The sequence below is a fragment of the Ammospiza caudacuta genome, chromosome 8, assembly GCF_027887145.1.
Source record: "Ammospiza caudacuta isolate bAmmCau1 chromosome 8, bAmmCau1.pri, whole genome shotgun sequence".
Taxonomy (NCBI): domain Eukaryota; kingdom Metazoa; phylum Chordata; class Aves; order Passeriformes; family Passerellidae; genus Ammospiza; species Ammospiza caudacuta.
Genome location: NC_080600.1, coordinates 27,569,253 through 27,583,363, shown reverse-complemented (window position 1 = coordinate 27,583,363; position 14,111 = coordinate 27,569,253). Strand labels below are relative to the sequence as shown.

General features: G+C 39.4%; 1 protein-coding gene across 2 annotated transcripts in view; it reads left to right on the top strand.

Moving 5' to 3' along the window:
- Positions 1-431: 431 nt before the first annotated feature.
- TANK (TRAF family member associated NFKB activator) overlaps positions 432-14,111 on the top strand; it is a 29,132-nt gene continuing 15,452 nt past the window's right edge. Inside the window, exons 1-5 of one of the 2 annotated variants that reach the window (XM_058809813.1) lie at positions 447-515; positions 1,057-1,195; positions 5,392-5,531; positions 8,610-8,718; positions 9,572-9,684. In XM_058809813.1, coding sequence (XP_058665796.1) covers positions 5,433-5,531; positions 8,610-8,718; positions 9,572-9,684 — 321 coding nt within the window. In that variant the 5' untranslated portion in view covers positions 447-515; positions 1,057-1,195; positions 5,392-5,432. Of the gene's footprint in view, positions 516-1,056; positions 1,196-5,391; positions 5,532-8,609; positions 8,719-9,571; positions 9,685-14,111 lie in introns of both variants that reach the window. The other variant, XM_058809814.1, reaches the window with a different exon arrangement.

The window sequence follows — 14,111 nt, the reverse complement described above, 5'->3', positions numbered from 1 at the left end:
GGCAGTAGCAAAATTAAAACTGTTTGTTTCCATTATATTCCTAGTTATAGTATTCATTGCCTGCATGAAATAAACGCAGGCAGGGAAATGCCTCTCTAGTAACCTACAACAGACCCTTCAGAGAGAAAATACCGTGAGCATGAGAAGTATATCACAAATGTAACTAGTGTTATTTACAAATCACAGACAGAAACAGGAGAGGCCTGGGGACGTCGGGAGCAGCGCAGAGGCTGCTTGAGAAGTCTTCTGCAGCCTGAAGAGGCACTGCCCGACAGCCGGGGGCGAGCGGACGGGCTCCCAGCCTTGCGCGGGGCGGACGAGGAAGGCGCCGTCCCTGAGCGAACCCGGCGGCTCCGGCGGCCGCTGCCCTGCCCTGCCCCGACTCAGCGCGGGCAGCACCCGTCACAGGGCGGGGAGAGGCACGGCAGGAAGTCGGTTCTGGTTCCTGGGTTAAGGCGCCCGGGCAGGAGCGAGCGCCCTGTGCCGGGAGCGGCCGCGGGCTCCGTGCGGCGCTCGTAAGTCTGAGTCGCTTTGGAAAGCACGCGCTCGGGCGCTGCCGCGGGAGCGCGGGGCTCGGCCCGGGGCCGCAGTGCGCGCCAGGGGATCCCGAGCGGGGCTCCCGGGCCGCGCTTCCGCCCCCCGCTCCCGGCGGCGCCGCTTCCCCCTCGGCGCCGCTCGGCCCGGCTCGGGAGCGGGGCCGGGGGCGCGTCGTTTGCGTGCGGAGGCGCTCCGGGAGCGGGGAATCGGGGGACGGGAGCAGCGGGCTCGCTGCCGGGAGGCGCTGGCCCGGGCGGCGAGCGCAGGAGCAGGAAGAGGCGGCAGCGCGGCGGGGGGAGCGAGACCCAGCGCTGCGGGAATCGCCGTCCCCAGCCCTGAGCGCACCGGGGCTGCCCAGCGCTAACCCTGCTGTGCCGTCAGGGGCTCCTGCTGTGTTAACGACGCGCCCCGCCGTCGGGCAAAGCAGGAATTGTGTCTACTCAGAAAAAAATAAGGGAAAAAAAAAACACATAAAAGTTCAATGAGCTCTCAGTCTCTCACAAATTATTATCTCAACAGGCTTCCTGTTCCCAAGATGATGACAGTGTAACTTAGAAAATATAGCAATTGAAACATCTGTTTTGAGAGCAGAAATATGTAGAGAAGTACTTTCGGTTGGATGGCCCCTGTGTTCTCATCTCTCATGAAACTATGAGAGGTAGGAAAGTGTATTATGAATTAATGTGCATATACACATGATTAGCTAAAACCTTTGTTTCACAATTTAAAGGCAATATGAAAATAGTATGGCAATAGAGGCAATATGAAAACTAGTATGAAAACTCTGGTGAGCTGTGAGCTGGGATTGCAGCAGAAATATGTTGCTAATCTTTGTGTTGGAGCTTTTTTGGCATTTGATTAAGAAAATGCATATTACTACTTTTCTTCCCACCACCTATATCAGCAAAATATTTCTGATTTTAAGCAAGTATTTTAATATAATCTGCAGATTTCATTTGTTGTTTACTTAGAAGTTTGTCTTAAACATTAGGTGTACCTAGTGGTTATCCAGTGTACAAGTCTTTACTCAAATATGAAATTCCAGTTATCATTGCCATAGCTCCAGCAGCATAGCACTCATAGGTATTCACACTTGCAGGACAACTTCTGTAACTAATCTCTTAATTCTGACCCTCTTAGAATAAATGCAGCATTTTGTAGTGCTGCATTTCTGCTATATATTGCTGTTAATGACTGTGAAAGCCTTTAGAATCTAATGAATATCCACAATGTAAGGTGTTGAAGATCAGGATTGTCAGCTTTGAGCTGAATTATGTTCCAGCTGCCATTTGGATACAGCATAACTAATCATAACTGATTAAAATAGTGGAGATATTTGGGTTGGGGTTTTTTTGTTTGTTGGTTTTTGGGGGGGTTTTTTAGGGCTGTTGGGAGGGAGTTTTTTCCTCTTCATTGGATGCAGGGAGAAGGGTAAATGACAAGGAACAGTTGGCAAATTCCCTGATAAATATTGATGCCTATGGAGGAGAAGCAGGAAAATGAGCCAGTTTTTCTAACTGCAAGGAGTTCTGGATATGAGACAGATAACATAAGAAGCAGTTATTTATTCCAGCAGCAGGCAACCCGGGGTGTGACTACAGAGTAGTTTAATCCAATCTAAATGTAGACTGCGGCAGTCCTGCCCACGGCTAGTCGCATGTTCCCACTGCCTCCTTGTGCTGGTAGTAGTGCTCCAGCAGCCTTGCAGTGAGCTAGCTCCAGTTTTAATTCCGAGGTTGGTTTTTTTAGGGGGTTTGTTGTTGCTTTTTTGAGGAAGTAAGGAGCTACTTTGGCATACTCAGCTGTGTAGCATAGAAGTACTGATAGCGGGACCAGTAAAGCAGCAAAAATGTGCGGCCAGAGGTGTGGGAAGGCTGGCCTATCCTTAGTGCAGACTTGTGACACTGTTACACAACTGTGACTTCATGTTACAATTCAAACACATAAAACAGTGCTGCTGTTGAACATAGTTCTCTCTGCCTATTGCTGATTTCTGTCCCTGTGCAGGCTCCCTTGTGTTACCGTGCCATTTGAAGTGGTCTGTGGATCTGACCTGCATTAAAACTAATGCAGCAAAAATACATTTAGTGTTTAGTTTTAAACTGGATTGGTTTGCTGATACAATTTACAGAAAGGTTGCTCGTGCTGGAAGAAAGGGAAGGGTAAGGTCAAAGAAGAATGTCTGGGGTATGGGGCAAATATAGGACCAATTCTTCTAGTTACAGTGCCATCTTCAAATGTCACTAGTAATGACTTTCACTGACCTTTCTTTGCATGGAGTCTGAAGTTTAGGGAGCTACCAGTAAATTATTTTTCCATCCAAAGTAGAAAATCAGGCACTGTGCTACAGTTCTGCCTGCTGAATCAATTACTTTTGATACCATCAGTCCAAATGACAGAAGCACTGTTTCTTAATGTTTCCATTTGCAATGAATGACTAAAAGGTGGGAAATCAGGTATAAGTTTTAAATACTGCTGTTCAAATGGAGGTTTGAGTTTGCATGAATGAAATTAAAACCTTCATTTTCTGTGAACTGTGAGTCACGTGGAGCTGAGCCCTATTCTCTCCATTAGAAGCTGAACATAGTTTTTTAGATCCCATTGTACTCATTTTTTGAAGTTACCTCATATGTACAGGACATGCCATTTACTAGGCAAGTTGTTAACATTGGAGGATTTCAGATGAGTACAAAATCAATACTGATGCAAACTTCACAAGTTTTAAAGATTGTGAGAACATGCTTTCAGTCACTTTCAGCTATAACAATGCTCTCTGCAGTTTAGCACCTGTCCCTGAAGGCAAATATAATATCTGATTTTATTCATTGAACTACACAGAACAGTCCTCCATCTGAAAAGGAAAGAAAGCCTACCCATTTAGTTAAAGGTGTGCCCCAGATATGAGCATGAGTATTCCATTTATTGAAGGGTACCATTTCAGGGAGGAAGAAGGTGGATGAAGTAGCCTGTGTTACTAACAATGCTTTGAGACACTATGCACCATCAGGGATTATAAATTACTGAACTGGTATTTAGGAAAACAAAACAAGTCAAACAAACAAAGCCTTTCATGTGAAACAATGTAGGCCTTTGATGCAAAACTTGTAAACTTGGATTTCAGTAATATTTATAACATCAAAGGATCCCTAAAAGATTCCAAGTCATTAAAGAATTTGCTTTGCTGCTATTGAAGTACAGCCAAGCCAGAGGTGAGATACAATTGCTTTTCCTGTCAGAACATACCAGTAAAATAAAATTTGCAGGACAAAAAACTGTGATGTTCATACAGTAGTCTTTTGAACCTTTTAGAAAAGTTAGACCACCTTTGTGTATTCAAGCCCTGTGATAGGGAATATATTCAAAAGCAAGGAAACATGAACAAAATCATCAAGCTGCAATCTTCAGAATTTTGAGCAGTGTCCAAGGCAAGTTACACTTATACTCTTCTTGCCGGGTTTATCCTCATGTCACTTTCTTTAGTAGTATTTGTGATTTATGCATAATCTCAGGAGATAGTGAGAGATGATAGTGGCAGTCCACACTTTTTAAAATAAGAAATAGACGAGAAATGAAATTGCTATTTTTTTGCTCTAGGGTGGGGTTGAGACTTGACTAACTTGTTCTCTACTGAACTTGTATTATGCTAAATTTTGAACTCTTAAAATTAGTATCATATATTACTATAGAAGTAGATTACCTGTGTTTGCAAAGTTCTTGAAATTGGATTCTGACATTTAGTAGTGTTCTAGCCTTATGTGTCAAAGTTGATAGCTGTAGTTTTGGCAGTTACTGAAATTGTACACAAAGTGTAAAAAGTTCATAATATTGGATAAAAAGGTCCAAGTCTTGATAATTCTTACTGGTTGATATCATTGATTTTTAGATAAAAGATGTTTTAAGTCTACCTTAGGGTAGCTTGTGTTGACATTTTCAAATTTGGCACAGAATGGGATAGGTTTTTGTGACCTAATTGAGTTTTTATCTTTTTTCTTAATGCTGATGGGAAAGATGTGTGCTAATGTTTTTACAAACAATTCCTTGGTTGAGGGTATGGATGTTAAGATCTTTGAAATGGGTCTCAATGTCTTTACCAACTTCAAGCAGCAAGTTTGTTGCACAGCCCAGACAGTTTGACTCCTAAAACAAATGGATCCTTACAAGCCTGAGTGTCTGAACTTTGGGATAAAATGACAGGTTCAAGGGGGTATATGTGGTAGGGAGTTTGGGAAGGCTGTACCTTCCTAGTACCTCAGCCAGTGGGGTAAGGAAGGGGGCATCATGCAGCCGGGTGTTCAGGATAAAAGGAGGCTGCACCTCCGAAACTGAGAGAAAACCCCACGGGCAGCAATGCCCAGCGATGTGCCCCAGGGGACTCTCCCTCCCTTTATTCTAATCAAGTTCCAGGACTCTGTCTCTGGACACTGGCTTTCCATAGCATGATTTTTCCACACAATGCCAAAAGCTGAGTTAAGCTTTGCTCATTAATACTGTCTTTATTTCACAATTATGCAAATGTTAAACTTTTGGAGATCATATAAAATCTGGTAACTGGTAATCTGCACCAATTTTAAGTCTTAATCTTAAACACTGTAATTAAAGATACATTTATACATTCTATACATCCAGAATTGGATTAAGAGTTAAGCTGCTTTTATTTGTCTGTTGTTTAAACCCATCCCTGGACATAAAATTAAACATTGAGGTGAACAGAGCTATAGTTCAAGTTATGCTGCTAATGGTCAGAAATACTGCACGTATCAGTTGAATACAACAGTGGTACAAGTCATGCTATATATGTTTTTAGTTATGTACTGCTGTTTCTTAGTGTTCTTTTTCCTTCTGATTACTTTCCAGGTCTGTTAACTTGACCATGTGATGAAACAACATTGGGAACTATGGACAAAAACATTGGAGAGCAGCTTAACAAAGCTTATGAAGCCTATCGACAAGCATGCATGGAGAGAGACCATGCTGTGAAAGAGCTACAGCAAAAAGTAGGTGTTGGAAGCTGAATTCCATCTTTAAAGCCATCCTTCCCATGGGGGATGGTAGTACATGTAGATACCAGTTTCACTTTAACTATGCACACTTTAGTGCATCTGTTAAAGTTGGAAATTGCCATTATGAAACCATGTCAATACACAGCAAAGCAAGTCACTAGGCTATGAATTTAGTAGGTGGGTTTCTGGTTTTTGACCTTAGAATTTCTTTTTGTATTTTTAATAGTTTTAAAGGTTGGAAAAGTGTTGTCTGTTTTGGAGGGTTAATGAAGTCTTATAATGTAAACACAGCAAAAATGTATATAAAATTTTCCTTACTTTAACAAAGTACATTTTGGAATTTAATTTGCATTCTTAAAAAATAATTTTTATATTATTAATGTAAATAGCTTAAATTAAACAATCTTTGTGACAAATGTACCTGAAAGTTGCTAGAATAAGTATTCCTCTTTTAAAGATAACCAGTACATTTATTCGTTAATGGAGTAACAGAAAGTTTCTGGAGGCATTCTGACCACCAAGAAGCACATTTGAAGTTTTAGTTAGTCTGTTGCAGAAAACATTAGTTCAGTCAAAACTCCTCTGGAACTTCTCAAGTAGGACAGCATATTTCAAAGCTATCAGGTTTGGGCTTTGTCATAGTTTTTTTTATCATACATATTCTGCCCAGCAATGGAACCTCTGTTACAGGAAAGCTTGAATGTTTTCATTGCTACAGAACTTTCTGATACTCAGTAGAGCTGGTAGGCTGGGACTTAGCTCAGGGGCAAATGAACCATATTCCATGTCAAGTTATGGAGCAGTAGTAGAATTGGAAGCAGGGAAGGATCTAATAGAGAATATTCTGATATCTGGGTCCAATCTTGCTATCTCCTTGCATGGCAAAATTAACTAGCCAAGGCATCACAGAACAAACACACTTCAAGTCAGTCATGTGTGCAGTCATCCACTGTACAGTCTGTCTCTATTCATAGGCTTGCAGCAGTGCTGGTGTAAATCTGTACGGGTCTCTTTACAGAACAAGCATAAGTAGTGTGATTTTTGTGCTGAAATTTCAACTAATTAACAAAAGGCAAGACATTTTAGAATGTTTAGGAATCTTTTAAATTCTGTCTCTTAGGGTGAGCTATTAACTATTTGAAGAAAAGCCAGTTAAGTTAATACTCCTGAATAATCTAAAACTACATGAAAGAATCTTCTGACCAAGAAACAAAGCATTGAGTGCAAAATGAGATAGTCCTTCCAAGATCCAGACAAGAAAGCCAGAGAAGTGTGAGATCATCACTGCTAAGTGAACTAAATGCTTGCAAGATTGCTCTCTGCATTTTCACCGGTTCAGAAATTAAAAATCTAAAGCCTTTGGTAAAGGATTACTACCAGTTTAAATCTTTGTCCTAATCAAACTTTCAGTTGAATTTTATGATTTCAAAAGAGAACAAAAATATTTTTTTCAAGAAGAGTTGATACTAAAATTACTTGGGGTTTATTATTTTTGTTGCTTTTTTTGAACCAAACTCCTCTGTTTTTTGAATGACCTTTGTACAGTGCTTTACTCTAGTAACTTCCTCTGTTCATTGTGTGGCCTCCACACACTGTTGGATTGTCCACCATGCTGTTGTTAACAGTTTACTACTTAAGTTACCGATAGGCCACTTGTTTTGCCAGTCTCTAGAGCTGGGAGCCATGTCAAGCACACAGAAGCCAGAGTCATCTCGGCCAGATGGTGTTTGATACAGATGGATGGTTGGTTGTCATGCAGATCTTCTAGTTGGTAACTTGTTGCTGCCATCTGACTCAAGGAATAATTTGTGCACACTGGCTGTCAAAAGCATCTTCTCTTCTGTCTGTTTTAGCTGTCATGTCTGTGCTCTGTACAGAAGTGTTGACAAGACATTGCTGTTGTACATTTTCAATTTGGTTCTCAGTGATTTTTCTGCTTCATGAGGTCTCTTATAGCTGCTGGAGTGTACTGCTCTTTGATCACTTTTTTTTTTTTTTTTTTTAAGCACAACAAAAAAAAAAAAAATCTCATAGCACAACTACTACCTGGCCTTTTAAAATCAATTTTGCTTGTGGATTTTTTTTCTTGCCTGCTTTACAGACAAACACAGCGGACAGTAGGAGGGTATAGAATTTAAATGTGGCTGAGATTTGAGAATTAGATAGCACTATGGCTAAAGTATTAACAGACATGAAAACAATGCTGAGTCTTGTCCCAGATGGTGGCAGGTGGTGACCTCTTCAGTAATAGACATATTCCTAATTGCAGAAACATTCAGTGCATTCCTGAAAGTTTTCTTGTTGGGATTTCACAAGTTTTCTTGCTTGTTTTTAGCACTGCTGTAACTGCAGCATTAAGCATGTGCTAATGAAATAATAGTTTCGAATATTAGCAACTTCCTGCCACCTGGCCATTCATTCGATTAATGGACTGTCTAGCAAAATTTACAGTTTGATAAAATACAAGCAGTATTATTAAAGGAGCCTGTGTGGCCTTTTATAGCATGAGTTGTAGTATTGGAGACAAAGGATGGAGCTTTATGCCTACCTTCCTCCCCAGCCCCATTATGTAGGTTAGAAAAACTAGTCCACTACATTCAAAGAAATGTACAAAACTGTTCATAGGCAGTCAAAATTGTTTACAGAGTATTTGTTGTATGAAATAAACGATGTTGTTGTTTTCCATCTAAAATCTACATTTTTAAAAGCCTATTTTTATATTATTTGTTAGAAAATATGCAGGAGAAAATTACTTTTTTCTATAGATAAACTGACAAGCATTCTGAAGAATACTCAAATTTTAATTTGAGCACAATGTATTCTACATCTGTAAATGAAGAATCCTAACTTAAAAGTTACCCTTTACAACTGCCACAGCTGAAATAGTTATTAAAACTCAGAGGTTGTTTCCTATAATACCTTTTCTACAAAAAGATGGACTTGCCAAAGGTTTTTACTCAGACAACCACAACTACTGTTATCTTTAAAAATCAGAGCTGCTTTTTATATGCCAAATAGGAGACCCCTAGTCAAAACAGAATAAGATTAATGCTAATTAAATTATATTTGCAGACAGAAAACTACATGCAGCAAATACGTGAACAGCAGGAAAAGATAGAGCTTCAAAACAGCATTATTGCAAAACTGAAATCACAGTTGGCTGCTCTGAATGCTAATAGAGGTATGTACTCCAGTTTACACGATTGCTTTTTATGCTGTGTTGCACTGATGAATAGTTCTGACTTTGTTGCTTCAAAGTTTTTACAATATACATATTTCAAATGAGTATCATACTTTCCTGTGAATGTGAGAGTTAACACAAATGTGCTGTTTCAAGATCTATTTATAAAATTCAACACTTCTGGGGTCTCTCTTTATCCTCTTCAAGAAATGGTGAGATTTTCTATAGAGGTAGAATCTGCTTACACTGAAGCCAATAAAAGTTATGAAAATATGGGTTCAAATAATTTGCTACATTTTTTTTAATTGTTACATAATTATTTTTACACTTACCTGTTAAAAAGTATATCTCGGGTTGTTCTAGATGTGAGTGGTATGATTGTATGTCTTTTATGTTAGATGAATCTTGTGATGCTAATCTTACTGCATAAGCAGAACTTTATAAGCAGGTAATTCTCTTTCAGATCAAATAGTCATTGATGGATAATTTTTCACTGTTTGACTGTATTACACAAATAAGAGAAAAGAGTCAAAGTAACCATGTGTTAATCTGCCATGCTCATTAAATATTTATTCACACTAGCCTAACACTCCTGGTTTTCATAAATACTAGCAAAGTGGCTGACTTTTATTTCTAAGAGTACATGTACATTTCTTTATTGCCGATTTAGTCTTGCATCTGTCTCTAACCACAGAATTTAGCATCTCTTGCTTGTTTAATATGAAGGCTTGCTCAAAGAACATAAAGAAGTCTATGAAGAAGCTATGAGTCTCGCTTCTTTTGATTTTGCTTTTACTTAGAAGCTGACCATGAAAAATGCAGCAATAGTCAGTGGCTTTTTTTTTTCTTTAAGGCAATGCACATCCTTACATTCTGATGCATGAAGACATTGAAACATCCAACTTACCTTTCAGGCAGCTCTCTGAAAAACTGAATATAGCAAAGCAAAGAGAAAAACTCCTAAAGGTATGTCACCTGCAGTAAATTCACTTTTGTGCTGTGAGAACCTAAAAGATAAGTGAGATATTTATGGGTGCCTTTGAACAGAACAAGAAATACCATCACGTGCATTAATCCCTGGCGAAAAAGAAGATAAGACACCACACATGAAGTACATGAGCTTTGTGCCACTGCAGCCTGTTTAGGTGAACTAAGCATTATCTTTGGTCCTTCCCAGCGAAATCTCTGTTTGGCCATCAAGCTCTGTGGAACAGTTTTGACCACAAAGCAGGAGCTTAGTTGATTATTTATTTCTTACCTTGCCAAAACTCATAAAAGGGCTTTTTCTTTCTTACAAGAGCATTTCACATTGCAAACGGTCTCTGTGTTTTTGCAAGAAATGGAGAATCTGCACTCCAAAAGTTGTGGAGTGGGAAGTGAACAATCCATTGCTCGGGAGATGCTGATTTGTTTGGGTTTTTTAAATAGCCAGTGTTAAGATGATGTCTTTTCTGCCTCTCCTCATTGAAGTAACATAAAGATTTTCACTACAGCCTATTGAGTGTATTTTATATGCTGCTGTCAAGGTCTCTTGCCTGTGTGTCATAAAGTAATAGCCCAGAATAGCTGGGAAATGCCTTGAATGCATTTTACATATTGAGAAAAGACAGTGACAGAAATGTACAAAGTGGCATTGTTCTTATTGTAAGTCATCTCACTGGTTTTTTTGAGAGCTGTCTTGTAACATAGTCTCTTATTTTTGAATGTGAATCTCCATAGCAGAGACTTCCTAAGGGTCTTTAAAAGACCCTTGTGAGAAATCAGGCATTAGAATTAAAGAGTCAATTTCAGGATTTATTTCCTAAGCTACAAACAAATTAATTGTGATAAATTCACAGAAACACATTTTTTATCAGAAATGCAATTCCCTTAGATCCAAAAGTAATTTCATTGAATTACTGGTGCTTACTTAGCTATCCTGAAGGAATCTTATATGAGACCAAGCCTTTGCAAACATTTTAAACATACTGCCAGCAAATATTTCTATACACTCCTATTCTATTTAAAATAAAGTCTTTTTATATTTTTTCTACATCAGAATCTGTAATTATAAGATGTCATTTCTTTCCTTATCTTTGCACTCACTTGCATTAAAACACAGCTGAAGGGTTAATTCTTTGATGGAACATCTTGGTCTATTTTTGCAGTTTGCTGTCTTGAGCTGGATAAAAATTAGATCTTATGGTTGCACATGAAGACTGACCAAGTCTAGTATTTCATAGTCTTCTTTCTGAATGCTTACAAAAGAACAATAGTTTTAAGCAACATAGTCATATGAGTTAGGAATGAAAGGAAGGTGTGTTACCTGATCATCCTATGGGGAAACACTGAAATAATGTGATCTCTACAGGAGATTATAGGCAATGCATGAGAAGCTGGAATCATCATTTCTGGAGCTATTTTCCTAATGGAATGTAGGTTATTTTCTTTATCTGCATATTTGTTTTGTGTAGCCCATTGCTGCAGCTACCTCTCAGCAACAGGCATTTCATCTGGATTTTGCTTCTTCTATTCCATGAACAGAAATATTTCTGAAATACTTCCATGCAGAATGAACTATATAAGTCTGTCTGCATGGTGATGCATTTAAACCCAGGCACATTGCTATTCAAATAAGGTATTTTTAGAGGGGATGTGTAGAGATTTAAACCCATGCAAAGCTGGGTTGACCCAGCCTATTCTCTGTTCCTGTTACTAGGAAAAAGCATGGAGCTTGGGAAAGTATGTTTGACTGGACAAAGGCTGCCTTCTGCAGAGGCACATGGATATATATGCACCATCCTTCCAATGCAAGGAGGACCATAATGTTTGGCATTGTGTCTAGTAAACTTGCACTGATCTGGCAAGAATGATACAAAAATGTCCAGACAGCACAGCAGAGGCACACACACTTGTACTAGCTCTGGCTGTGTCTTGGCCATGCAATTCATGGCTACGAGGGAAGATATACAGCAGTGTTTCTACACAAGCTATCTTTTGATTGAACAAAAAAAAAAAAACCACAGTAAGCCAGTGGAATTCATGCTTCAAGGGAAAATTGGACAACTCTGTGGAAGAGACATCTGTTGAGAGTTAATAAATAGATGGAAACTATTACTAAGAAGATCTGGGAATTTATTAACGGATATATCATGAATGTCTCCTGTTTCCTTGTACTTTTTTTTCCTCAGATGTCATATTTTGACATCTTTTAAACTGAAAATCCACCATCCTGTCACTGACCCAGTATAGTTTTCTTGTGCGTAATTCATAAAGTATTGGCTTTTTCAGGTACTGAAATTTGGAAGTTTGAATATTCTATTTTGAAAGCCTGTATTTTTCTAATAATATTCTATCCACAATCTGCTCTAAACCAAATAAATTATTCCTACAGCCATTGTCCTCTACACTGTCCTTGAAATTCAGAGTCTCTCCCATGGCAGAAGATGCTTGGGTTTATTGAAACCTTTTGAAACTGTCATTTGCTAAATCCAGTGGGATTTTTCAGTGGACTGTATTCTGTCCTGCAGTAAAGTCAATAGAAATCCTGAATTGATTGTAATAGGTGCATGATTAGAGCTTGAATTTCAGAGGTTTAAAATGAGGGAGGAGGAGCTATCTTTTCGTTGTTTTCTAGTAGGTGGTCATACATGTGTATTTTATATGCTGCTGTCAAGGTCTCTTGCCTGTGTGTCATAAAACGCTTTGAGATTTTTTTTGTTCACATTTGTCTTCACTGAAAGAAGTGAGTGGCCAGATTGGCTCGGTGGTCAGTACCCAACTATATACATCATTACCAGAATTTTTCAGCCCTCTGCCCAAGAAGACCAAAGGTGCCTGTATTGCTGTCTAGTTTTGAGACCCTGGCTAAACTTTATTAAGTAGGAAGAACTGGGATCCAGACACTGTCTCAGAGCCAAAGCTGTGCAGCAAACCAAAAACCTTAGAGATGAGATGATGTCAAGCTTCTACTTTTTAGAACAGATATCAGAATCTTTGTGAACTTAATAAGACATGAAGCTAAAGTCAGCTCCTGTGACAAGAAAACATGCTTATGTTCCCATGTTGCTGGTTCAAGAACCTCAGTATTAAACACTGTCTGGAATTGGTTTGTCAAGAGTTTCTTGTGCCATAAAAAGGAGGAAGAAACTGTGTGTCAAGGATGAATGATACAAATATTATACATTTCAAAACTCTTCATCCTACAATAAATGTTTAGCTCTTTTGTGCAGAACATAGGCAGAGGAATGGCAGACATATAGTAGCCATCTTTGTGTTCTAAATTATAGGGCTAAAATTACTTATGTAACCAAGAGCAGCTACTGCAGCAGTCTTGTGGAGTTCCATGTTCCAGTCCATACCAGCTTCATTAGTGTCACTTTGTTTCCTGTCTTTAATGCAAAGAAAGCTGGACTTGATTTTTTTGGTGGCTGATAATATTGTGCATGTAGCTGTTATTTGCTGCTGGTACGGTGTATGCAGCAGGATTAGGCCCTAATATAAGATATAAGAAATTCTGGTATTGAAAGCCTTTTATCCTATTGCTTCATCTGTTTAATCTATCTCTACCCAATAATAAAGAAGAGTTTGTGGGGAAACTGTTAAAAGTCGCAGTTAATATTCCTTGAGACCATTTATAGTAGTCATCAGTTGAATAATTCATCAGTTGAATTGTGTTTTTTCTTGAAACTACCTGACCATTTGTTTGTTTTAGGAAGCCACTGAAATATAGACCATTATAGCACACATTAGGGAAAAATAAAGGGACCTGCCTTTGCTGCAGTACAGTCTGAGGGCTGACTGGCTGTGGAGCAGCTCTGCTGGAAAAGGGCTGGGATCTTGTTAGACAGCAAGCTGAGCATGAGCCAGGAGCGTGTCCTGACAGAAAAGAAGGGTAACAGCTCCCTGTGTTGTATTAACAGGAGCACAGCTAGCACACCCAGGGAAGTGAGTATCTCCCTCTATTCAGTGTTCACTGAACTGCATTTGGAATAATACACTGGGCTTAGGGACCTCCAGTATGGGAAAAACATTGACAAACTACAGTGAATTCAGCAGAAGCCCCACTGAGCTAACTGGGGGCTAGAGTACATATCCCATGAGAAGGTGCAAAATCTGCTCTTGTCCAACCTTTCCCCGAAGGTGGCTTTGGGGAAAGTGAACAGCATTCCAATACCTATATTCAGGTTATCAGGCAGATGGAGCCAGGCTCTTAATGGTGTTGTTGATGCCTAGAGAGGTTGCCTAGGACAGAGGCTAGACAGTGTTAAAGAGTAAAGTAGGTGTTTATTAAAAGGCCTGTAAAGGATACACCTTGGGCAGTCCACGAGCCCGGCCGTGGCTCCACCCAAGGTGGATCCCAACCACGAGTTTTCACACTTTTTTAAGTTTTGGTCCATTTACATATTTGAGTT